Source organism: Penicillium roqueforti, assembly GCF_015533775.1.
Source record: "Penicillium roqueforti strain LCP96 04111 chromosome Unknown scaffold_10, whole genome shotgun sequence".
Taxonomy (NCBI): domain Eukaryota; kingdom Fungi; phylum Ascomycota; class Eurotiomycetes; order Eurotiales; family Aspergillaceae; genus Penicillium; species Penicillium roqueforti.
The window spans coordinates 1-23,859 of record NW_024067574.1 but is presented as its reverse complement, the minus strand read 5'-3'; the positions used below and the strand labels follow the sequence as shown (position 1 = coordinate 23,859).

Below are 23,859 nucleotides of genomic sequence, written 5' to 3'. Positions count from 1 at the left end.
CTTGGAGCCGGAACAGCAGACATCGTGACATGTGACGTCCACGGGCACCGCCTCCGGTGCTGAATCATCGTCACATGCTCTGGAACTGGAGCCTCAGGAGATTGGCACACTTTTTAGTTGGACGGTTGGACTCGAAAACCAGGGAATATTGGGAAGGAGTAGAGACTATCATTTGGGTTGGAATTTGCTCAAAGTATTCTACCAGTAGACTATCATCAATGCTGTCTTCCTGCAGATCCTACTATGTATCTACCAATGAGTCTCAAGTCCGGAGACGAGGATTGGCTATACGATGTTGCATTGAATGCCAAGGCGTGTAGATTGCCATCGACATAATGTGCTGTATGCCATAAGATTGTAAAATACAACGCACGAGGCTGACCTAGAGGCAAGACGGGTCATCGTGTCCTACGCAATCCTGATGCGATTGAGATATGTACCGGTGTCCTGATCACGGCAATACCCGGTATGTGCAATCCCATTTTGGGCGAGCTGCCTCGCGCCGGTGCGGATTCATGCCCAAGGGAAGCACTGAGGCCTAACGGACGCACGATCTGGCATAGCGGGTCGGATCAGCACTGAGGGAGAAGTCGAGAACTGCGGGGTTCGAATCATCTGAGACATGTCCCTAGACTCTCATTCAAACGGTCAAGTGTCAAATTGTAATGGTCAAAGACACTTGTCCGTAGCTGGTTCTCTGCATGGCCGAGTCCCAGGGATCGCGGACTGAGGGCAAGTCAGCGGCTTTCTTCTCCACTTCTGTTGGTGGTCACTCACACGCGGGACTCCCTCACAAGGTGATCTTGCTCCCAATATCTAGCTAGCAAAAGGTTCTTCAAAATCTTGTGTTCCATGCCCGCAACCTCAGTAGCTCGTTCGAGAAAGCGGAGTGTGTTGGTGATTTTGGCAGGATCAAATTCTTCGGAAGGGGAGGAACGGTAGGATTTTCGCAGGGACTTTAGAAGCATATGGCGACCGGGCGTCGAATATTGAATCGCTTTCAACCCCTGTCGGTAGAGATGACGGTATGCGTGGACCATAGCTCGTGTATCCACCTTCATGGCCTGGATTGAAGCGTTCATGGCCGATCTATTGGACATGTACGAGCCAACGAATCTGGAATATGCGGCAGATGTGCAATCAGACGGAATCAGACGGAATCAACGGAGATCCGAAGTGGTGAGTTCAAATGTTGGATTCGCATTGGAGGGGAGATGAACAAAAGACGGTCAAAGTTGGGGAAAGGCTGAAGCCTCAGGCAGGACTAGCCTGATCGGGAGAGGGGGAGGAGGTGACTTGGGCCGCAATAGCCATCTTATCTGCGCTCTCTCCCTCTCTCTCTCCCTCCATCCTTCTTGATATTCTCATTCTTTCTCTTTTTTTTATTTCTTGCTCTTTGCTCCCTACGATTTTGCTCAAGTTGACCCAGAAGGCTCGCATCAAGGGCCTTGTTCCTGTTTCGGTTGACCGCGGGGTGTCTTTACTTCGTACTTTTTTCGTTACTGCGGTGCATAACACGACTGTCTTGACTTGACCACGCGCCATTCACCCTGATCCAGGCAACGAGGCACATACCATCTACCTGTTCATATCACACGTCTAATACATATTGTGAATGATGTGTTGAAATCTTCATCTTCGCAAGGTTCTGCGATAAGCTGAACCGCAAGTATGACCCGCGTCATAAGGAGAGCTGGCTCGGTCAGGCATGGCCCCGACCGGGCTACGCAAAGAAGAGCGAGAAGACACAAGGTTATTATGGAATCGGTCACCCAAGAAAAGAAGAAGCTTCGGAGTGTTGTACGTATATTCCCTGCTTCGGCATGACCAAATGATTAACAAAAAAATGGAACAGATCTGTTTTGAAGCGCAAGCACCAAGCGGCTACACCTTCATTCCTGCGGGAAATCCACAACTCACTACAACGTGCAAGGAGCGATGTCGAGACGAGGGTCTCCAGATCTACGCAGTATCGGTGAGAACCCCATCTGGTTGCTAATCATCAACACTGCTTATTTTTAAGACTACGCCCCACCATCGCCATCATAACCTGTCCCAGCATGTTCATCGGATAGGGTATCATTTCCCTAGTACCGTGGTGGCAGCTGTTTGCTCAGAACTGGGGTTCTACCTCACAAGCACCGGTAAAACAGTGCCTAGTACCTTCCCCATCCAGAAACTAGAGAACAACATTCGGGGAGAATCTGAAATTTCTCAACAAACCCTCAACACAGAAGCACGGGACGCCTTGAAGGATCTCTTTCCAAACATGCCAGAGAAGGATTTGAATCAAATTATCAAGACTGCTTTTCAAAAGGTACGTATATACTCAATCTTGATTTGAGAAATGAGAAATTGGAAAACCTGATATCCAAAAAAGGGTCAGAAAAAGGTTGGGACTGCCACCGAATTGCCTTTGGCTCGCAGAGCCCAACTCGCTGTGGTTGCTCACGTTCGGCATGTCTACACTGACTACGATCGCCTTTTGAAAACCACTTCCTTCCACGAAGCAAGAGGGGTTGTGGAACACACAACTCTAGCAAAAGTCATTGAGTGGCGAGGAGACGATGAGAACGGCCAGACAGTTCTGGAAGATGTTTTCCGCGAGGTGATCGTTATCTCGGACGACGAAGACAGTGAATCAGAAGAAGATGCGGTTGCTTCAGCAGGTCACCAGGACACCAGTGTGGAAATACTTGCAAGCGATACTCGGGCCCATGAGATCCGATGCCAGCCTATGGACAATACGAATTCTCTTGGTCAGGATCTTCCACGGGAACTATCCGAGGAGGCACCACCTGGGTTCCGATTTGTCACAAGAGCCCCAGCCACGGATACCATCAACCGTCGAGGATTTAACAGGTACAAAGCATGGACCCGAGCTGTCAAGGAGTATAGAGAGGGTATACAGGGCACCGAAGAACCGAGGTTTTCCGGTGCCCCCGCTGAAAAGCAAAGCCCTCGATATGCCGAGCAACGCATTACTAAGGAAGTACCTGCTGCTAGGCGCCAGGATATAGTTCCTCAACACGCCGAGGTTCATCGGCGAGTCGCTCCAGGCTCAGCCAGTAATGATAACCAAGCACATCCAGTGCTCGCTATTCCACTAATGGACCGACAGAGACATGTAGGTATCCAGGAGAACTATCTTCACTCGGATGTCCAACAGAATTATTCAACCTATGATATGAACGCCAGGCCAACTGGACTAACTAATAAGGAATCACCCGAGTTACAAATCCTAGAAGAACTCTCTGGGCCCAGGAATGTGATCATGAGCCACTCGCAGGATGTCCCTCCCTCTAGGATGGAGCCCATATTCCGACAAGAAAGACTGCCTCCTCAGTCGGACAGGACCAACGCACCTGTGTTTGTGAGCGGACCAAAGGAAAATCGCCAGAAATTGACCCCAGTGGGACGGTACCCTGACTCCGTCAATACCCCTCTTCTCAGACCAGGTTCAAACACACAGGACTCTATCTTGCCCTCAATCGAAAACCCCCGGCCAATAGAAAGCCGGTGGACTGACGCTTCGCATCCTTTGGTACATATGACCAACAAAATGTCCCTCCGATCGGTCACGCCAGGGTATTCTCAAGGAGAGATAGGGCATCATCCCGATGCCATCGAAAAGGAAGGTGACAGCGAACACGCGAGCAAAAGAAGGCGTCTGACATGTCGTGAACGTTCTCGAACCGAGTCCCGCCCAGACCCGTGGAGTGCAAGGCCTATGGGACTTCCCGTTTCCGAAGGATTCGCGCCACACCCTTATCGTCGCCTTGAGCTTGTCCAAGACCACCGACCCAAGGAGCTACCTCATTTCCGTCGGGACTATCTGCCAGTGGAACAACCCCCTGTTGTAGGATACCAGCGGGAAAGGAACCAGAACTCGCTTTCTTATTCCAACGCACAATATGGCCTAGAAACAAGGTCAGTCTTGGGTCGACAGCATATCAGCGGACCATACGAGCCTAAAGCTCAGGCTGGGCTTTCCAGTACCAGTATCGTTGTCTCGGAAGGGGATCGCACCTTCCGAGCGGCTCCAGCCGTATCCAATTCCGGACCGTGGCATCCTTACCATGGTGATCGTAGTTTCCGTTCGGACCGTGCTCCGAAAGAGCCGCGGGCTATGCGGCACACCCGCATTGATAGTGGCCGCCCTTTATCAGAGAACGTCCACACAGACAGGAACCTTTATGCCGAGGACTTTGTCCGGCATGTTGACCACCGTGAGCCCCCTCCACTTGAATACGTCTCCAGGCGCGCCGGACCAGAGGCCACGCCCATTGGAGAACCGTCTCAGTCCACCCGGATTAGAGACTTTGACTACCTTGGCACAAAGAATTTGTCTCAAGTTTCGTCGGATCAACGTGGCTCATTGCCCAAAGGACCGCGAGTGACTCCTTCCCATGATCACCTTCGCACCTTTTCAGACTCTATCATAGGAAAGCTCCAGCCTCACGTGTCCCCCCATGAAAGACCAGCCAGCGGCGGGTTCAACTCCTTGCGGTAAGCCTTCATTGGGAAACTAACCACTTCAACAACACAACTTTCCCCTATGCCCCGAGAAGTTCCGCACTAACCCAGATACAGACCATCCTCCAATTACCCTTCCTCATCCCAAACTACGGAGCAGGATCGCCCAGTCTATGTTCAAAGAGTTGAACCACGTCCACCCTATCCCCTCCCTGATGGAAGACATTTCGTGATTGTGGATTATTAATCCTATCTACCACCACATCCCCCCTTTGTTTTGAGATGCTTTGTATTGCATTCGTTGCATTTATTGCATTGATTGCATTGTTGTTCATGATACCCTTGCGCATATTCTTAGAATTTCTCTCCTCATGGGTCTCAATACCAATTTGAATCGGGAACTGCGGTCCCCTCGTTTTCTATCTATTTCATTTCTCGTCATGGGTCATTTAGTCATAGGAATTCCAGAGCAACCTTAAAACCTTCCGAAGTTGGAATGCATGCTATTGGTATGTTCGACCTAGCACTGCCTAGCAACCGAGTCTAGTCTTGGGCCTGAGTACCACGAGCTTAGGCAAGCTCGCGAGTTTGACTTCCAGGCCTCATGCGAAAAGGGGTATATATAAGACCGGAAACACCGTGAGCATTGAGAGAATCTAAACCTGCTTGCTCTCCCCATCCGCCTCTCCACTGTTCACAGTCTTTCCAGTCTTCTTAATCTTTTCCAGCACATCGTCGTAGGCAAGAGTAGGCTCGGTGGTGACATTGACCGTCTGAGTCTCGAGGCTAACATCGAAGGTCTTGACGCCTAAAGACCAACGTGTTAGGATCAAAAAACGATGAAACAGGCCGCGCGTCGCTTACCTTCCAGCTTCTTGAGGACACGTTCAACGGCGCCGGAGCATCCGCCGCAGGTCATGGTCACATTGAACTTGTACTGGTGATCAGACATGGTGGGAATTTGATTTGTGTTGGTGCGGGGTGTTGTTGAAGGAGGGGAAGATGATGCTTGGCGGATAACAGCGGACTTCCGGTTTCAGGTGAATATACCAAAAGGAGGAATGGCTGAGAGAGAGATAAAGAGAGAGAAATAGAAAGAGAGAAAAGGAGATTATATACTTCTTATTCTACCTCGGCGTCCTCCTTGGTGATCTGCATTTGTCATAATTCATCCCTTTGAGAATGAGCCATATTCGCGATTGGTTAGCCAATGTCTCCTGTAGTAGGCCATATAGTGCGGAAGTATAGAGTATGTATTATTGAATTATTTGATCTATAAGCCATTTCTAAAATCCAGCTGCTCTTTTCTTCTTCTGTTTCGGCTTCTTGAGTGGTCGGGCTCCAAAAGCTCCCCGCTCCATCTGGGTCATCGACACATCATCCATCGCGGGCTGACTACTGGCGACGTTGAGTCGGGGAGGTGCGAGTGGCTGACTGTCCCATGTCCGGATCATAGGAATTACCGGAGTCGCAGGGAGGGATTGGTCACGAGGCTGTGGGCGTTTCTTCCGTCTGCTCCTGGGTGTGCGTGCCCTCGTCTCCCGCATTTCCTCGTCTTCCATCCTCTCCCATGAATAGTCTTCCGGGTTGGTTCCTACCGACCAGTGCGCTAAGAGGTTTGTCACGTTTCGTGGTGCTGGACGTGGGGTCTTGAATGTGGTGAACGCTGAGAGACCACTCAAGACCGGGACTGCGGTGTACTTGGACTGCTGGATTGGCATTGCGTCTGGTTCAGATCCAAAGACTTGGCTTTTGGCCATTGATGATTGGCTTGCAGGGATCTGCGATGATGATAATGAGAAGTAGCTCGATTGCAGATAATTGTTCTGTGTCGCGGCCTTTTCATTTGCCTTCTCAATTGCTTGGTCCTCGACAGGATCTGTGGGCTTGGCCAGTATGATGCTATCTAATGAGGTAGAGATTTTTACTAGGCGCGAAAGGATGAGATCGACAGCAACCCCCCGAATGACTTTTTCTTTCATGAGTCGGGTCTGCACGGGGATGGCGCGAGGCAGGGTAGACATCCAATCATCGACGATTCGATCATATGTATTTAAAAGATCGTTATCTGCTTCGCCTGAGAGTTTGGCCGGGATGCCATAACTGCCGTTCGGTGATGGGAGTGGTAGAAACATATATCGACATTGCGCGTTGGGGTTCGGCTGTTTAGAGACGAGTGCTGAAATGAGTCGTTGCAGATCATCTGCTCTTTCATCAAGACCCTCGGCCAGAAGTTTCTTGTCGGTCAATTCAACCATGGTTTTGCCTGGAGGTTGGTCCGATCCATTCTCCATTTCGATTTGGAGGTCCCCTATTAACGCATCAAATGTCCTTGGTTTGGGCATTAATCTCTTCGTCTGCTTTTGTGGATGGATTTCCATTTTCATTTTCCCTGTCGCTATTTGGTAGACGCCAGAAAAGTCCAGGGTCCACTGCAAGTCCGACCTTGTATCAACGCGGCCCATTTGGGGTTTGCAACGACGAACAATCGTTTGCTTTGTCGCTGATTCATCCCAATCATCCACAACAAAGTCATCGGTGGGTCCAGCGCATATTGTCGGAGCATAACGCTTTCTTAACCGCAAGATACTGCTTTCGCGAAACGAGTCCGGCTCGTCTGGGTTTCCGCGCGGGGCCTCGAAAGTAGATTCGTGGACGGCAAGATTGGAATCCATCCAGAAAAGCTTGATGAATGGCAAGTCGGCGTTGTAGAAATTCCTACCCACTGGTGCAATAGAGTGGGCAATTTCTCTAAATACGAGTCTCGAGAATCGCACGACAGAGTCGTGTTGAGTTGACGGTATATCTGCCAACAGGGGCGCATCTAGCACCAGGGGATCGGGTACAGATATGGACTCAGTCTCTTCATCGGATATGAAGGGACAAGGGAATACTTGTACTAGCCGGGTGAGCTGTGAATACAGAACGAGATACAGATCTAGATAATAACTTAGTATTAGAAGTCCGTGTTCAATCGCGCAAGCACATACCTTGGTATACGACTATGTCGCTAAGTCGCAAGGTCGTGTCTTCGGGGTCTCGAAAGTGCCTCCAGGACACTCGAGGGTATAGTGAAAGACTTGTGTCATGCTCGCCTGGTAGGGCTCCGACATCAAACCACATTATTCTCGTTGTCGTCAGGACGAAAAACTGTGATGGCTTGCGCGAGTTTGTTTGAACATCTAGAACCCACTCAGATGGCTTTGTCATTCCCAACTCAACCGTGCGTGTTGGAATCTGGTCATCCGTGAAGGCATAGATTATGACGTTGTGACGATTGGAGACAAGTAGCGATCCAACATCATGGACCCACTCGATTGATGCCCAGCCATCAAGGCGAGGGCAACCATGTTTGCGTTTATAATCCTGCATGGGCAACGAGCCTGATTTGACAAGCTCGGCAGCCCAAGTGGCCTGCTGGAGTCGCTGTCTGCCGGTGATCTCCCAGACACTCCACTTACCTCTGGTGTCTACAATGGCGAATTGTCTCTGATACCAGGGGTTAAAGGTCACATCTGCATGTGAGAAGCCACCTGTTTGCGACACACATAGCTCCGCGATTGGATTCGCATCCAGCCGAGAGTTTTTCAAAGGGGTGGATGATCCCAGTATACTATCCCCCGAAGGGCACATAGGCACAGGGTCGAAATGGTAAAGAGGTCGGAATATTGTAGTCGTTGCAGGGAGACGGGCAGCCAGGAACATGGGCTTCTCCTCCAAGGGACGTGCAAAGTGTACTTGACGTACCGGCGCACCACACTTGGACCATTCAGACATTTCCTGGTCACTGATAGATGGAGCACGGAATGCTAACTTCTGTGGAGAAGTCAACTCCAAAATCTCCTCTTCCAGTGTTCGAAATGAGATTATATTACGACATTCTCCGGTAACAGCCACCGCAATTGCAACTGAGCGCAGCCTCTTGTCATGACGCCTTTGATCCACCGCATAACCGAGATCAAAAAGCTCAGAGACCTCCGGGTCATATTTTTCGGCTACAGTCGTGATAGCTTTCGACAAAGGTTCAGCGCGAATGGAGGACCACGATGCCGCCAAATCAGGATGCGCGCTTGTGATTAACCTCCTAGGGTCTTTCTCGGGTACTCTGGGTATTGGTCGAGCTTTGGCTGAGCGGAAAGGCGATGGGATTTTTGTCTTGGTCACACCGGTATATTTGATCAACGGGGCTTGGGAACATGTTAGCTGGTTTGAAGAAAAGGAGGCTCAAGTACCTACGCCTAGCAAAAGAACGAGTGAACGTCCATTCCTGCTCCTCAGGAAGATAGACAGCTCGTCCGACGTGCCCATAGTGGAGAGCACTGCTTGTATGTTCATCCATCAGGTTCAGGACTTGGCGAAACCATGTCGAAACTGGTTCAGCAGTCAGAATTCACCCGGTCATATACATATGCGCATAATGTCAGGATGCAGAGCTGCGGAGACGGTACCGGGAAGTTTTTTGATCCTTATCGATAAGAATCGGAGTTGTTGCGCCGCAACCCAAAACAACTCTCGCATTGTCCCCGCGTCAACCTCAAACTTCACCATACACTACTCACAATCTAATTCTCAATACTATGGCTTCTTCATTCGAACCGTCGCTCTCCACGAGTGGCATGCGCCCACCACTCGCCTCGGCGGACGCGCCGTCAATGGCAGACTCATTGCCCAGCATCAACTTTGGGTTCGAGGACCTCCGCAATACCATGGCACAATTCACAGTGAAGTTCGACGCATTTATTGAGCGCGGTCGCAAACGAGTCTTAGAGGAACGAAACCAGTTTCACATTAATATGGCTGAATATGAAGGTATGAGTTGATACTTGAACACCCCCGTTCCCACCATATCCCACGACTGTGCCTAACAAAACCTGCCAGAGGACGAGCGCATGCGACAGCGCGATATCGAAATTCTCAACCTCAAATCACAAACCCATGAACAAACCCTTCAAAAGGAAGCAGCCGAAGCGGCTGAAATGCACGCGGCTATCTCATCTATCACCTTAGAACGCGATGCCCGCCTTACCAAACGCGACCGTCTGAAGCAACAGATTGCCGAGACGCAGAAGGCGATAAGTCAAAAGATCGAGGCACAGAAGTCTCACGCACAGTATTTAGATGCGCAATCGCGTCTCAATTTCCCGGAGTTGGAGTTCTGGCAGGATTACCTTTGTATTAGAATTGAAGGCGCCGGTCGTGAGGACCGGTTAAAGTTTGTCTATAGCCATCTATTGGAGAAGGATTGGGAGGCGGAGGCTTGGTTTGAATTGGGCACTGCCAGTCGCGACTATGAGGTTTTCCATACGCGCCCCAAGGTTGACCGGGATGCTTTGGAGCATGTCGTAGATCTCGTGAACGATGACCGAGATTTTGGGGCGTTCTTGAAGCGGATGCGCAAGTTGTTTGTGGAGGCGATGAAATAAGCACAAGTACACGGTCGTTTGGGTCACTGTCATTGTTCCAATACGAATTTCATGATTTTTATGCATAGTTCAGTAAGGTTTTCTAGGTTCCATTGAAATCGTCATAACGCAGTTGCAAGGACATTTCTGCAACGCCCCATGTTCAGCCACTCCTTTACCCAGTAGCCTCGCGGTAGAATGCAATGCTGCGGTTTGCGCCAGCGGTGGCGAACCCTTCTGTCTTGCCGATCTTGGGAAGCCACTTGGCGTTCCAAACGGCTTTATCTGTTTCTGAGTGTGTAGCGACACATGTCTTGGTCTCCATAGACCAAACCTTGACCTTGCCGTCAAATGAACTTGAAAATGTCAGCTTGCCGGCGTATAGACGCATAGGATATTGACTGACCTGCTCAAAAGGTACTCGCCAGTATCACTCCAGGAAAGGGACAAGATCCAGGCAGAGTGCCCTGAGAGATTGGCGATTTGTTCACCAGAGGAAGTGTCATACAGCACAATGACCTTGGAGTCGCCAGCAGCTGCTAGGATCTTGCTTTTAGGCGAGAAAGCCACAGCTCGTACAGGATTGACCAAACCTAGGCCGAATTAGAACTTGTATTTCTGCTCGGCTCAGACAACTTCGCTTACCTGAAAGAGAGAATGGCATGCGGCCTGTTTCGGTGGTGAAGATATAGACTGCGCCGTCTTCGTGGCCTGAAGCGATCAACCGACCATCGGGGGACTAGACGTCAAGGTTAACAGGGGCCAGTATCTGGCTGCATTTGAAATCTCACCAAGTCGATGCAAGTACCAAAGCTGCCCTTGGTCTCATGGTCTCGAATCCGAGTGCCATCGGCAGCCAAATCCCATACATTAATGCGCCCCTCTTGCGTGACACCAGCAAGGTATTGGCCATCTTCGGAAATAGCTATGGCCCAGGCATCGGCATTTGTGAGGTCGGCTGTGGTGCTATTAGTATTGCACCCTGTAGCCTATCAAAGAGGGGCAGTTCTTACCAGTCAGCTTGGTGTCTGCAGCCCAATGCCCATCCTGACAAGACCAGACCTTGATTTCGCCATCAAACCCAGCGGTGATTGCACGGGAGCCATTCCCATTGGTCACGATGTGGTGACAGCCAATGGTATGGGCACCATCAATGGACTGCACCAGCGGGAAGTCAGCGTCGATGGTGGAATGCACTTTGATGGACGAGGCACCCGATGTTGATAGAATTTGCTTGTCGGTTATAGCCAGCGAGAAGATATCAATAATGTGCGCTATAAAACAGATATTAGCCAAATCACCCAGGATATATGTGCATCGGGAAGCCCACCATTGTCCGCAGAACCCCTCGAGAGGTATTGTTTCGACTAAAATGTCCCTTAGCGATAAAATCTATTGATTTTTGATTTGACCTTACCATTCTGATGATGCCGTGCTCACTCACGGCTGTGTCGAGACTTTAGTTGCGGAGGAGCAATGACGTTGGGGCCCGAAGGCGCGTTCCGCCTTTATCGGCGCCTTTTTTTTTCTCTTTACGGCTGATAAAGGCATCTTGTTGAAGATGATAGTTACCACATGCAAATTAGGTATATATACCGTGCTATAACAACTCTACTGAGCTAAGTGTCTCTATATTATTGGATAGCAGGTAATAAAATTAAGCTTGGAGCTAATCAGGGTTGAAATAGTCACTGTTTACTCTGTACTTGGTATTATTGACTACATGTATCTATCTAGTACCTCTTGTCTCGACTACGTGGCTATAAAGCTAGTAGTGAGCCAAGTGGGAGCCAAGTAGAGGCAGATACGCTCACATATAGAGCAGTAAAGTCGTAATAGCATGAATATGTCTAATTATTCCCACCCGGACTAGCCGCCGTCACCATAACATCTACAATTGTACTCCGGAGTGCCTTTTGCTCCGGAGTTACATGGAAAGAGGTAAATTGAAAAGATCACAGCGTTCAAATCCGACCTAGGTCGGATTGTTATAAAGTCATATCGAAACATTTCCCCCGCAAAACCAAGACGCCAGTTGCCATGCAGCATGTATCCACATCCAATTCTAGAAATACAATCTCTTTTGTTGAGCTTGAGCCTGGGATTTTGGAATGTTGATCCTGCTTCCCAAGAACAAGCCCTTATTTCTTACAGTGCTCTCATGCCATATCCAGAGTCCTCCACGATTCCTTGATGTCTGTTGACTAGTCAGCTTCTCCGCAATAATCACATATATGTTCCTCCAGCTTGGGCTTCGGTCCTACCTTTAACACAAGTTGGGCACAGAAGATGAGCACGCTTGATCTGGCCACAGCCCGGGCATCTATTAAGGCTCTTCACGTCTTTGAGGGCCTTGCCGGCCATTTGTCGATGACGCTTCTTCATGTGGGAGGTCTTCTTCTTAGGAACGGCGCGCAGGACGGAATCCCAAAGATCGGAGAGGAGGGATGGGATATTGAGAGAGATCGAAACCGGTTGTAGGAATCCGCTGGTCGCGATGGGTGTGATCGGGAGGAACCGAGCGAGTCGGGGGAATTGGAGGTACTCGGACAGAAGTGAGCGCGACATGTTTGCCGGAGCGAAAGGGAGGAGGCGCAATGCCATGGTGAGGGTATTTTTCAAGAACAAAAAACGGGGGTTCGTCCTCAGCTGGTGGTGCGAGCTATCACAAGGTCTGAAGCAAAAGCGCAATCGGGGAAGACGGTAGTTTTCTCGTGGAGAGACGCTAGGCCCGATTAGGAATAGCCCACCCCTGAGTTCGGAAAGAGGACGATAATAAGGGGTGCTCTTGCTTCAACTACATACTTCTCTTCTCTTCGGGTCTTTTTGGGGCTTCTATTTCTGTCTTTCGTTCAGCTTCAATATCATCTCTCCGTCCATAATGGCCACCGCTACCACCGCAGCTACGGCTCAACAGCCCACTGTTTTCCCCCATAGCCATGTCGGTTTTGACAGCATTACCTCGCAAATCGAGCGCAAGCTGTTGAAGCGTGGCTTCCAGTTCAATGTCATGTGTGTCGGTATGTGTTGGGCAATACCTGCGCGGCGATGAAAGCCTCAAGCTAATGCTTTCACGCGTAGGCCAAACTGGTCTCGGAAAATCGACTCTGATCAACACTATCTTCGCATCCCACCTGATTGACTCCAAGGGCCGTCTCACCCCCAATGAACCCGTTCGCTCCACCACCGAGATCAAGACAGAGTCGCACAGTACGTTTGTCATCAGGGAGTTGAGCTCGATGCGGAATAGCTGACGGGTGACTAGTTATTGAGGAGAACGGCGTGCGTCTTCGCTTGAACATTGTCGACACACCTGGTTACGGTGACCAGGTCAACAACGATCGATGGTAATTCAAGCCCCATCAAGATGGAGCCACTAGGTCTAAGCTAATCATGATCAGCTGGGACCCCATTGTCAAGTACATTAAGGATCAACACTCGGCATACCTGCGCAAGGAACTCACCGCTCAGCGTGAGCGTTACATCCAAGATACTCGTGTTCACTGCTGCTTGTTCTTCATCCAGCCCTCCGGCCATGCGTGAGCTTACCCCGCGCATTCCTTAGCTTCCTGAGAGCTCCTCTGGACTAACTCATTGACCCCGCATAGCCTCAAGCCCATCGATATCGTTGTTCTGAAGAAGCTGTCCGATGTCGTCAACGTTGTTCCCGTTATTGCCAAGTCCGACTCCCTCACCCTCGAAGAGCGTCAGGCCTTCAAGGAGCGCATCAAGGAGGAGTTCGCCTTCCACAACCTGAAGATGTACCCTTACGATAATGACGAGCTCGATGATGAGGAGCGTGCTATCAACGCTCAGATCAAGGTATGCTTGACCCAGGTAGAGCTATTCTGATTGGATATTGACCTCTGGTTACAGGACATCATTCCTTTCTCGGTTGTTGGCAGTGAGAAGACCATTGTTGTCAACGGCAAGCAGGTTCGCGGCCGCCAGAACCGCTGGGGTGTCATTAACGTCGAGGACGAGAACCACTGTGAATTTGTCTACCTGCGCAACTTCCTGACCCGCACCCACCTTCAGGATCTGGTCGAGACTACCAGCCAGATCCACTACGAGACCTTCCGTGCCAAGCAGCTGCTTGCCCTGAAGGAAAGCAGCGCTGCCGGTGGTGGCCACACCGGTGGAAACCGGCCTATCAGCCCCTCCGCTGACCGAGAGCTGAGCCGCAACTCGCAGCGCACAGGCATGAACGGATACTAAACTCTGATCTTTCATGTCTGATGTGAGCGCTGTGACCGTTGCGCGACGGCGCTCTTCGAAAACTTACTGTCCTCTTTTGACGCCAGCAGGCCCTTGCAGATATCCCATTTTTCCTTTCTTTTGCGTTTTGTTTTTATCGTATCCTACATCCCATCTTGTGTCTTCTTGGGAGAACCATTGAGCTTGTATTGCCGGGGAAAAAGAGAATTGGCGCTCCCGTGCTCGTGCCATCTCTGGTGCTTTCCATGTACTTAGTTTTCTTAATTTTAACTTGACGAGACTTCTATTCTTGGATTGAAAGATATCAAACGGGGATGTCGCCTTTTTGGCTATGTCGATTAAATCACATTTCCTATGCATAATGTAGTGTACTATTGCGCAACACCGAACTTACCACCGTCAACAACCCAATCCCGCAGCTCAACGTATGCTTTCTCCAGATCGTCATTCACAACGATCCTATCGTGAGCCTCCGGGAGCTTTGCATACTCAAGCTCGTTCTGGGCTTGGGTGAGTCTCTTCTGTAGAGACTCCTCGGTCTCAGTCCCACGGCCACGGAGACGCTGCTCCAACACCTCGAGAGAAGGTGGGGCAAGGAACAAGAAACGCTAGAGATCATCAGAGGAGCGCACCATTATCAGATTGTCTAGGACACCTACCGCATTGAGGTCCGTCAGCTTCACCTGTTTGACTCCTTCCATCTCAATGTCGAGTATGCAGATGCGCTTCTTCTCGGCGATATTCTTGACAGCCTGGACAGATGTTCCATAGTAGTTTCCGCCAAATTGAGCTGCGCTATCCGTTAACTAACGTCCGACTTCTCTTCTTGTAGCGTGCGCAGTGTCCACCAACCATGTTCGATAAACCCGTTGTTGGCCACTAGGTCGAGGAATGCCTCTTTCGTGACGAAGTTATATTCACGGCCATGTTGCTCGCCGGGTCTCGGGGATCGTGTGGTTTCTATTCAGGGGGCGCGTGAGCAAAGCCGTTTGCGAATTCATTTAACCCCTCCCTTTGTGTTGGCACCGACCCGAGATAGAAAATCCAAACTTTTCAGGGTACTCGGCGAACAAGCGCTTGAGCAGAGTCGACTTTCCGGTCCCCGATGGGCCGGAAATCACAATAGGGCGGTAGGCTTTAGTATAGAAGTGGTCCTGTCAGTTGTGTCTGCGTCGCATGGGGTTATGTTCTGCCATGGTGCATTTCGACTTACCAGCGGAGGCCATTGTAGATGCAGAGTGAGTCGCGCGTACTAATGGTTTGAAAAACGCTGAAAACCCACGGAAGGACAAGAGAGGCATATAAGGACTGAAATAAAAATGAACAAAGCGATTATTTAGCTGAAGACGGCTTTGTTCCGTCCCAATACAGCTTAGCCTGTTTATTTAATAGGAAGGCGGAACAAATTCATCTGGGCCTTTGTATTTCTTGGCGCTGGCTATTATATAGGTTGTATACATGCGAGGTATCAAACAAAAGGAAAGGACAAATACCAATGTATCAAAGTATCAATATCCAAGTACTTGGCCTCCCTGCTTTATACATACATTTCTGCACTCGATCATTTGGGAGGCAGGGTTTGGTGGCTTCCTCGTCGCGATGGATTCATATTACCCACCTCGGCTTCTTGCTCCAGGAAATTAGACCATAGTTCGGCCAATGTCTCCTTACTAGAGGCACCGTTGTCCATGAACTCCGCTAGATTTGGCGTGCTCGGCGTGCGGAGGGGAGTGCCAGGGACTCGGAGCTTCCCGGGCATATTCGAGGTCCCTGGGCGAGCAAGACCTGCCTGTTCACGTTGCTCTATTGATAATTAGATCGGCTCGAAAAATTTTCATTTGCATTTAGCAGTACTCACCGTCGTTCCAACCTAATAGGGCAGCGATCAGTTGCAATATTTGGAATTTCTTCGGGTCAGATCGGTCCAAAGCAAGGAAGTGCAGGAAATGGTTCGTGACAATATGTCTGTATGAAGTCAGTGTGAAACCGAGGTAGTTCGAGGTAACAAGGACATACCTGTCAACATTATCTTCCGGCTTTCCTTTCTTGAGGAACCGTAGAGCTTTCGTCAGATGATCATTCAACGTGACTGCCTCATGCCGTAGCTTGCCAATCAGAAGGTTCTTCTCCTTGACCTCTTTCTCAAATGGTCGGACTCGCTCAATCTCTTCTTGGGCCTTCTGCAGACCCTTGTCAGCGTCAGTGGCCTGCTTCTGTGCTTCCCGTAGAGAGCGTCTGAGCTCCTCGAGTTGAGAATCAGAGCTCTCGACAAGCTCCCGCAGCTCTTGCTTTCGCGCCAATTGAATTTCCTGCAAAGCCCGCTGAAGGCCGTCAACTGTTGACTGTTGGGTGTCGCGTTCCTGGGTGGCGCGTTCATAACCATCTCTCAGGCTACTGAGCTGCTCCTCCAGATCCCCGACCTTCTCGTTGAGGTTCTCTCGGATAGACCGCTCCTCCATGGCAAGGATTTCCCAATTATGCATAGCCTCCTTCGCCTGTTCAAACTCCGACTGGAGGTATGACTCCTGCGCGAGCAATTCTTCCTTCTCCTTGAACCAATTCTGCTGGGATAAGTTCGTCCGGTCCCGAAGAGTAGACAGCTCCTTCTCTCTCTCTGCTGAGTCGCCCGATAGTTCTAAGAGTTGGTTGGACTTTGAATCGAGCTCTTCCTTCAAGTGGTCGTTCTCATCTTCGAGCTCTTCGATCTGTGATCGCGCTAGAGATAATTCCTCCTATAGGGCAGGATTAGCCAAAAAGCCCGAGTAGTGAGTTCTGAGCCACGCACAGCATCCTCCTTGAGTCTCTCCCCTAATTGCGATTTTATGGTGTTAACTCGTTCCAAGAGCATCTGGAACTGCGTTTCCGCCTGCTCCTTTTTGCTCTCCGCGTCCTCCAATTTCTGCTGCAGGGCTTCCATGTCTGCGGTGTGCTTGGACTGAATCTGTTCCAATGATTTTCGCATATCGGCTACTTCCGCGCGTAACGAGTCGCGATCTCGAACAAGTGCATCGAATCGGTCTTTTGGCTCGGTGCCAGCGGAAGCGGGGTCGGACTGGTTATCGGTTTGTGGGGGGGCATCGCTAGTAGCCACGGACTCCTGGTTCTTGACAGACCGATCAGGCAGGCTGCCGTCTATCGTGGCGGGCTTGGCGCCGTTGGATTCTGGCACTTGTACGGCCTCGTTGGCATCATTGTGCTCGTTCTTGTAGGGTCTCAGCAAAGGTACAATGACAATCGGGGGAGGTTTACCACATACATCAGTGTCATTATGATCAGCTGGCGCATCCTCTTGGGGCTCGTCGGCCTTGGAGTCGGCCTTGGCTTTCGCGGCCTTCTTCTTGTTCTTCTTGGACTTTGCGCCTTTTGCGGGGTCAGCGGGTTCCAATTCACAAAATGAATGCCCTTACTTGGTGTAGCAGACGGTGGAATTCCCTCGCTCATGCTGTGTGGTGTTTGGAAAGGCCTTGGGAGAGGAAGATGGTGAATTCCTAAGGTTACAGGGTAAGCTGTCAACACGGCTTAGCGCCCTTTCCGCCCTATGGCTCGATGATTAATCTATCAACCTCCCTAGGGCTATTCTACTTCTCTAGGGTTGTCTTTTTAATTTAATTTTCACTTTTAATTTGGTGTGTTTTTTTGGCCTGTATCTACCTCGACATGTTTGGATCTTTTATGGTTCTGTACTGAAGTGCGTATGGGGCACACTGCGAGCCTCGTAGTTCCCATAGTATGCCAAGGGAATTCACATGGTGTATGTCCATTGAAAAATAATCCTAGCATGCTTACGACATTAGTAAGACGTCGGGTTTTGAGTATTTATCTATCTCGCTATATCATTGTATATGACCGTAGTAGATAAAAAGAGGCAACAGGGATAAGAGGACTGCTTTGTTGTACTCATATCAATCATCCTCCGTGGTATAGAATGCAGAGGGTATAATTTTCAGTTCGCTGGCTGTGAAAAGTACACACAGGAAAAGGTCATCTTCCTTCGGTGTCCATCACATGAAGTCGTCGAGGAAATCCTCATCACGGTCCTGGTTGTTGCTAGCCTCCAGGTTCTCTTCCGTGAACATATCATCATATGCATGATCTTTCTGCCACTTGAGCTGTTCATACTCTTGCTGCTTCTTCTTTTCCTTCGCACGCTGTTCATCTCGGGCCTTGCGATCACCGCGCTGCTTCTTCTTCGTGTCCTCTTCCTTCTCGGCTCGGAGATCGGGGTACTTCTCAACTCGGGTCTTGTTCAACCGGTTGACAATTGGGTTCTCCCGCTGCTTGACATAGACCTTGCGGACCAGTTTGTGATTGTGGAATGTGACTTGACCGGCCGCCATTGACCCGTCTTTCTTTAGGTTTGACCATGGTGTGTAGATAATGGTAATGTTGTCCTTCTTGTTTCCTTCCCAGAAGTCAGTCTCCATCGGTACGAATGCTTGGATTCATGTCGAGGACTGACCTTCAATGGAGTTCGCTTTCGTGAGCTGGGCGCAGTCCTCTAGAAGCGGCGCGGCGATGTTGTCCCATGTTTCGCCTTCTCGAAGGCGTACGTAGACGTGTGCACTTGACAAATTGTCGACGTGGAACTGCAAATGTATAGGGTTAGGGCGATTGGCGTTGTCGCAAGTCGGACAGGGAAAGACTGACCCTGTTGCGCAAGAATATCAGCCCCGAAGTTCTACAAATATATACCGGGAAACATACCAGACATCATTGTCCAATCCATATTTTATGAGTTCCTCGTCTGACACCATTGTTAGAAGTTTATTCCCTAGGTTGACCAAGTCGGTGACATACTCTCGAATTTGTCCTTGCCGACATAAATAAAGGCGGAGGGCTCAACGACATTCGATGTGAAATAGAACACCATGGTGACGATATTCAATCCTTCTTTTCATTCAAATGACCTTGTTCGGGCAAATCGGGTTCTCACAATTCGTGATCGGCGCAGGTCAAAAGTTGAAATGGCGCGCTGGTGGGGGAATCTTTATCTATAGCTTAGTCAGCAGTATAGATCTCCAGGGCTCCAGGCCTCCAGGCCTCCAGCAGGGCTAGAAGCCTTATTCGCCCTCGAGATGTCATAAAAATAAAGCTGGGCAATTCTTATCCGTGCTTTCCGGTCAACTTGGCTAAGCTTGGCTTTTATGTGAATATGCAAATACCTGTGTCTGGGAACTACAGGGTACTTATGTTTGTATAAAAAGCAAGGGAAAGAGACTGAGCACAGTTTATAACTCCTTTAAGATAGAGTATGAACCTTATCCGAATTCTATAGACTACGTAAAACCTCGCCTTTGACATGGTCTAGAATATTTGAATTCGCAATCCTTGCCTAGTTTTTATGTATAGAACCTGCACCCGTGTATAGCTTTAGAATGCAAGAGAATAGCTAGACAGACGGGGTAGAACAAGCAAAAAGTGCGAGACTTTATAATTGACATATAACTAGCCCTGAAGAGCTTGGTACGCAAGAAAGAGCCCCGTGGGTTGTTCATCAGCAGAGTCAAGTAACAACAATCGAAAGCAACGATGGACTTGACCATCTGAACGTAAAACAAATTATACTACTGGTATATTAGCTTTTGTGGTCAATGACAGCACTCGAGCATCAATTAGTACAATCGATCAATAATCCCATTATGTGCCATGCCCGTATCATACCAAGTTTCTCTCGGTCAACGAAGGCTACTCCAGGCCAAGACACCAGTTCAGGAAGAGACTCAAATGATCAACAAATAATCAGGCCGGTAGGGCAACGGTATCAGTGTCTCGGAATATTACATTGCTAGTTCTGTCTGAAATATCAGACGAGATTTCGTTAGGGTTCGCACAGCCCATAAGATCTCCTTGGCCATACCGGATGGGTTCGTGATCAGGATCCTGCTCTGACCCTACCATTTCCAAAATGACAGCTAACAGAAGTTGTGCCACATCCTCACCGAGTACCGCATTGCGCGGGCTATTCTAGCTCAAGTATGTTGCCACTATTTGAGAGTATTCTTCAATCACGGATGCAGGTTTGGAACTTCGCAGACTTCCAATCTGCATTCGAGGCAATATGTGGCACAATTGGTACGTTCCGTAGAGAATTCCTTGGAATGTTATCTAAGGTAAGGTCGTTTCTTGTCACTTGAAGGTCCGTGTGGGTCTTGTTTGGGGTGGTCCTATTGAGCTTGGTATTAGCAGAGTCAAAATTTAACTCCTGAAACTTCAAAGTCTGACGCAGCTCACTGTAGCAGGGTTCAAGACCTCCATGACCTTATCATGCTGGCATGCGGCCGAGACCGGGAAAATGCCCTGATCCCTCGAAGTACCATGGCAGATGCTTTCTATCGGACATCATTCTTGCTTCTTCTCGTGTTAGGCCGCAATACCCCATGAATTGCCGCTATTCCAGAGCCAGAGCTGCCTGCTGAAGTGGGTTGCGAGTTGGCAGTACTGAGTTCAACCTAAAGAGCAGAGATAAAGCAAGGAACAAAGCTCTTCAGGAATGTGAGGTTGAAGGAAGGGAAGATGCTCGAAGGGGGAAGCCGGGGCCTTGGGACATTTAGAGTTGCGCTTTTATGTGGACCGTGTTCCAGGCACCTCCCGCTTTTTCTTCACTTTGTTCTGTGTTGTCCTTCTCTCTGACTTCTCTGAAAAGAATCTATCCGGTCTAGGCTGCTGGCGTTGACCGGCAAATGCTTGCTCTCGAACATTTGCCGTCTTTTGGTCACCCCTCGCCTTCCTACGCTTCCCACTTACGCTTCTTAGGGCTTGGGATATCGCATCCCTCGATATGCATGTTTTCTTCAAGCTCGACATATTCGAACGGCCAAGATCACATCGAAGAGTCTAATTCACAGAATTGGACCAAAACAATGGCGTGTGCACTCGCCAGAACGCATCAAATGCCTCATGTCTACGACGCGTTGCCTCTGTCGAAAGGGGTAAACAGACATTTGCGGGAATAAAAATAATGAGAATAAAAAAAGGACACCTGAATGCGACATCGGGACTCATACAGAATGTGATTTCGTGCCCGGACTGCAACGGAGAGGATACCCGGCAATTTTGATATTCCTAGAAACACAGCGTTTGGGTTTCGGACGAACAACCCCTGAGATTCGACAGTTAAAGGCGCTCGTGACCGAAAACAAGAACTGTGTGAGGTCTCGGAAGTCAGTACATATCGTCATGGCACGCATGGTGAGATCAATCGCCAGGATAAAAATGTGAACGAATAAATCATATGTAAGTGGAAAATCCGAAACGGAACAACGCTAACGCAATGTTTATATCGAACTCGGCAATGATTGGAATGCTTCGGAGAATCCAAGTCCCACGAGCCTCAAGGACCACAAGGACCGGAGCACCGGTTCCACTTAACTGATGCACCGGACATTGCTCTGGGGCCATTAACGCCCCCCCCTTTCCTCCAACCACAGTCGACGGCTTGAAGCGACACTGACCCTTGAACCCTATAACTCCTCGACGAATCACCTTCACGTTCGTGACGGTTTCCACCCGTCTCCACCGTGTCTCATCTGGGTCCTAGACGGCTTAGTTCGATGCTAGCCGGAGCATGTCATTAAAATTGCCCGAGAAAACCGTTACGCCAAGGGAGCGCGGCGCAATCCCGAGCCCATGCAAACTACACCCTTGTGGCCTTATGGATTATGTGTCTTTCCAGGTCTCGCCAATGGCGTGTGGTCCCATTCACGTCTCTCTAGGAGAAAGGAGAACCGTTGGACTTCCCTTGGACTTATCTTCTCATCTGTGGACTCCAATTTCGGGGTAAAGTCCGATCTGTTCCTGAACCTCGTCCCACAGCCTACAGGTCAACTAATTCCATCTGCATTTACCTCGCTATCGGATGTCACACTCATGAATATAGGTTTCGGGACTACTGGCCCGGTTTTTCCCCCCTCCCCTCCCTCTCCCGTTGCTCCACACCTGTTCCCATTTAATTATTGAGAAAAAAGATTCGGATTTTCTTGTTTGGTCTTATGCACAGTCTCATCTCTTCCGCATTCTACTTGGCCTGAAACCCTTTTCGCTTGTGACGAGCCCTCGCGGCGCACATCTTCCCTTTTCTCCCAAGTTTCCCCCCCAACAAAAACATCAATCGTGAAAACCTCCCTCACCAACGACCCTCAAACACAGCACACCACCAGCTGAACACCCCCCCTCACCAACGATATGGCCAACCTTCCTCTATCACGAAACTGGCCGGAGATTCGACAGGCTCTAGAACACGCTCGCGAATGCGAAGATGGCCCCGTGAATGCCCAATCGGCCGCCGTCCTGGAGGCTGCCATTACCGAACTGTGGAATCGCATCCAAGCCCAACCAGATAGCTATGTGCTCACGCCAGACGAGTTCGCCCTCTTCAATTACTTCCTTACCACACGCTACCGTGGCTCGCCCGTCGCCCAGAGCGCCGTGGCTCGTTTCTGGAACAACTACCAAGGAAATACGAACTACGATGGCGTTGCCAACTAGCTACGCTTGAATTGCCGGTTCATCGGTACGCGATGCTAGCACTAGCCAAGAGGGTCTTCCATATCCTTCTCCGAGGTTCTGCATGATGTCTCTAGAACTTGCGCGGTACAGCGAGACGAGTGCGGGTGTAGGTTCGAAGGTGCCCAATGTCCCACATCACGAGACCCGTTACTCCCCTCCGTCGCATTCTCCTCGCATAGTACTGGTGCCCCACGGCACGTTCCAGCTTCGAGTCGACCAGAGCCTACAGCCAGAACCAGAATCAGATCCCGCCGGGATATACCGCTTCATTTCCTTCCCATGCGACATCTGCACGGAGATCAACAAGGTTGATCTACATTGCGTGCAAGACAAGAAGCGGTGGAGTTGGGATTTGCCTTGGGGAGATCATTGGATCGAATCCATGTGATTTCGATACACAGCAAATCCAGCAAATCGAAGGACCGGTTTTCCTGGTCACGCCCTTCCTTCCCCAATCCTCGGGGAAATGGTGTGATGATGGCATGCATGTATGCCTTGCCGTTGTTCTGTTTCCACTTTTCCTCTGCACCCTTCGGGGCCTTTGCTGTACAGGGAATAAGTATGGGGCCCTGATCCCTGTCTTGATTGGGACACAATACATACGTCGGGCTTCTACGCAAAAAAAAAAGAGGGGAACCCAATATATGGGAGCAGCACTTGGGCTAAAAATATAATTTAGTTAATAAGAATCATTTATCAGACGTCAGGAAGTGGATATTATTTCAGCTGTAGCTTACGGAGTACGGAGTAGCTATTGTTACTTTGGCTACGGGGTCTGCTATATATCCCCGCTTCTTTGACTTTTGATTTAAATTCTTGGTTCTGCTTTTATTTTGCGTTGGCATTATTTAATTCTCTCTATTCTTCTCGAAACACGATACTAACACTAACATAATTAACATATCAATCTAGTCCGAGATGGTGTTACATACCAACGGGTATGCGACCTCGGGACCTAACAACGGAGTACGGACGGAGTAGCTGCAGCCAATTCCCCGAGCCCACTAACTCCCAGGGGGTTACCATATGCGAGTCATTCATTAACTAACTAGCTTTTATGGGCCACGTACGGAGTACTGTTAATGTCTATTAGGTATCATTATCCACATACATACTCCGCATACTCCGTAAGATGTCTGGCAATTTCCCATTTGGGGGGGGGGGGCGGGGGGGGGGGGGGGGGGGGGGGGGTGTGGGGTGGGGGGGGGTGTGGGGGGGGGCGAGCGTCGGGCCGGGTGCGGAGGGTGAGGTGCTGTGG

At 49.8% G+C, this 23,859-nt stretch overlaps 12 protein-coding genes across 12 annotated transcripts; 4 read left to right on the top strand and 8 right to left on the bottom strand.

Moving 5' to 3' along the window:
* Positions 1-611: 611 nt before the first annotated feature.
* Positions 612-1,082, bottom strand: LCP9604111_4631 (uncharacterized protein; the record flags this gene model as incomplete). The annotated part of the gene is made up of 2 exons (XM_039072352.1): positions 612-726; positions 778-1,082. The coding sequence occupies 2 exons, from the start codon at positions 1,080-1,082 to the stop codon at positions 612-614; spliced, it is 420 nt and encodes a 139-aa protein (XP_038929121.1).
* Positions 1,083-1,671: 589 nt separating this feature from the next.
* On the top strand, positions 1,672-4,723 carry LCP9604111_4630 (DUF2293 domain-containing protein; the record flags this gene model as incomplete). Its single annotated transcript, XM_039072351.1, has 5 exons — positions 1,672-1,800; positions 1,856-1,975; positions 2,024-2,317; positions 2,381-4,509; positions 4,594-4,723. 5 exons carry the CDS (start codon positions 1,672-1,674, stop codon positions 4,721-4,723), a joined length of 2,802 nt encoding a protein of 933 aa, XP_038929120.1.
* A 409-nt stretch (positions 4,724-5,132) lies between these two features.
* LCP9604111_4629 (copper metallochaperone ATX1) lies at positions 5,133-5,428 on the bottom strand (the record flags this gene model as incomplete). Its single annotated transcript, XM_039072349.1, has 2 exons — positions 5,133-5,284; positions 5,341-5,428. The coding sequence occupies 2 exons, from the start codon at positions 5,426-5,428 to the stop codon at positions 5,133-5,135; spliced, it is 240 nt and encodes a 79-aa protein (XP_038929119.1).
* A 334-nt stretch (positions 5,429-5,762) lies between these two features.
* Positions 5,763-8,815, bottom strand: LCP9604111_4628 (uncharacterized protein; the record flags this gene model as incomplete). The annotated part of the gene is made up of 3 exons (XM_039072348.1): positions 5,763-7,414; positions 7,467-8,663; positions 8,713-8,815. 3 exons carry the CDS (start codon positions 8,813-8,815, stop codon positions 5,763-5,765), a joined length of 2,952 nt encoding a protein of 983 aa, XP_038929118.1.
* Positions 8,816-9,053: 238 nt separating this feature from the next.
* Positions 9,054-9,899, top strand: LCP9604111_4627 (kinetochore Spc25 family protein; the record flags this gene model as incomplete). The annotated part of the gene is made up of 2 exons (XM_039072347.1): positions 9,054-9,285; positions 9,355-9,899. 2 exons carry the CDS (start codon positions 9,054-9,056, stop codon positions 9,897-9,899), a joined length of 777 nt encoding a protein of 258 aa, XP_038929117.1.
* A 154-nt stretch (positions 9,900-10,053) lies between these two features.
* On the bottom strand, positions 10,054-11,298 carry LCP9604111_4626 (SKI complex subunit WD repeat protein SKI8; the record flags this gene model as incomplete). Its single annotated transcript, XM_039072346.1, has 7 exons — positions 10,054-10,234; positions 10,285-10,471; positions 10,524-10,617; positions 10,670-10,836; positions 10,892-11,152; positions 11,209-11,245; positions 11,296-11,298. 7 exons carry the CDS (start codon positions 11,296-11,298, stop codon positions 10,054-10,056), a joined length of 930 nt encoding a protein of 309 aa, XP_038929116.1.
* A 739-nt stretch (positions 11,299-12,037) lies between these two features.
* Positions 12,038-12,482, bottom strand: LCP9604111_4625 (mitochondrial 54S ribosomal protein bL32m; the record flags this gene model as incomplete). The annotated part of the gene is made up of 2 exons (XM_039072345.1): positions 12,038-12,075; positions 12,143-12,482. 2 exons carry the CDS (start codon positions 12,480-12,482, stop codon positions 12,038-12,040), a joined length of 378 nt encoding a protein of 125 aa, XP_038929115.1.
* A 277-nt stretch (positions 12,483-12,759) lies between these two features.
* aspD (septin aspD) lies at positions 12,760-14,096 on the top strand (the record flags this gene model as incomplete). Its single annotated transcript, XM_039072344.1, has 6 exons — positions 12,760-12,898; positions 12,960-13,088; positions 13,144-13,225; positions 13,280-13,417; positions 13,487-13,700; positions 13,755-14,096. 6 exons carry the CDS (start codon positions 12,760-12,762, stop codon positions 14,094-14,096), a joined length of 1,044 nt encoding a protein of 347 aa, XP_038929114.1.
* Positions 14,097-14,467: 371 nt separating this feature from the next.
* LCP9604111_4623 (guanylate kinase) lies at positions 14,468-15,322 on the bottom strand (the record flags this gene model as incomplete). The annotated part of the gene is made up of 5 exons (XM_039072343.1): positions 14,468-14,704; positions 14,756-14,886; positions 14,949-15,056; positions 15,127-15,231; positions 15,310-15,322. The coding sequence occupies 5 exons, from the start codon at positions 15,320-15,322 to the stop codon at positions 14,468-14,470; spliced, it is 594 nt and encodes a 197-aa protein (XP_038929113.1).
* Positions 15,323-15,657: 335 nt separating this feature from the next.
* Positions 15,658-17,537, bottom strand: LCP9604111_4622 (putative Golgi matrix protein; the record flags this gene model as incomplete). Its single annotated transcript, XM_039072342.1, has 6 exons — positions 15,658-15,899; positions 15,955-16,061; positions 16,113-16,828; positions 16,882-17,298; positions 17,353-17,456; positions 17,504-17,537. The coding sequence occupies 6 exons, from the start codon at positions 17,535-17,537 to the stop codon at positions 15,658-15,660; spliced, it is 1,620 nt and encodes a 539-aa protein (XP_038929112.1).
* A 560-nt stretch (positions 17,538-18,097) lies between these two features.
* On the bottom strand, positions 18,098-18,966 carry LCP9604111_4621 (uncharacterized protein; the record flags this gene model as incomplete). Its single annotated transcript, XM_039072341.1, has 5 exons — positions 18,098-18,498; positions 18,556-18,659; positions 18,730-18,744; positions 18,801-18,840; positions 18,894-18,966. The coding sequence occupies 5 exons, from the start codon at positions 18,964-18,966 to the stop codon at positions 18,098-18,100; spliced, it is 633 nt and encodes a 210-aa protein (XP_038929111.1).
* Positions 18,967-22,277: 3,311 nt separating this feature from the next.
* LCP9604111_4620 (uncharacterized protein) lies at positions 22,278-22,580 on the top strand (the record flags this gene model as incomplete). The annotated part of the gene is made up of 1 exon (XM_039072340.1): positions 22,278-22,580. The coding sequence occupies one exon, from the start codon at positions 22,278-22,280 to the stop codon at positions 22,578-22,580; it is 303 nt and encodes a 100-aa protein (XP_038929110.1).
* Between the last annotated feature and the right edge of the window lie 1,279 nt (positions 22,581-23,859).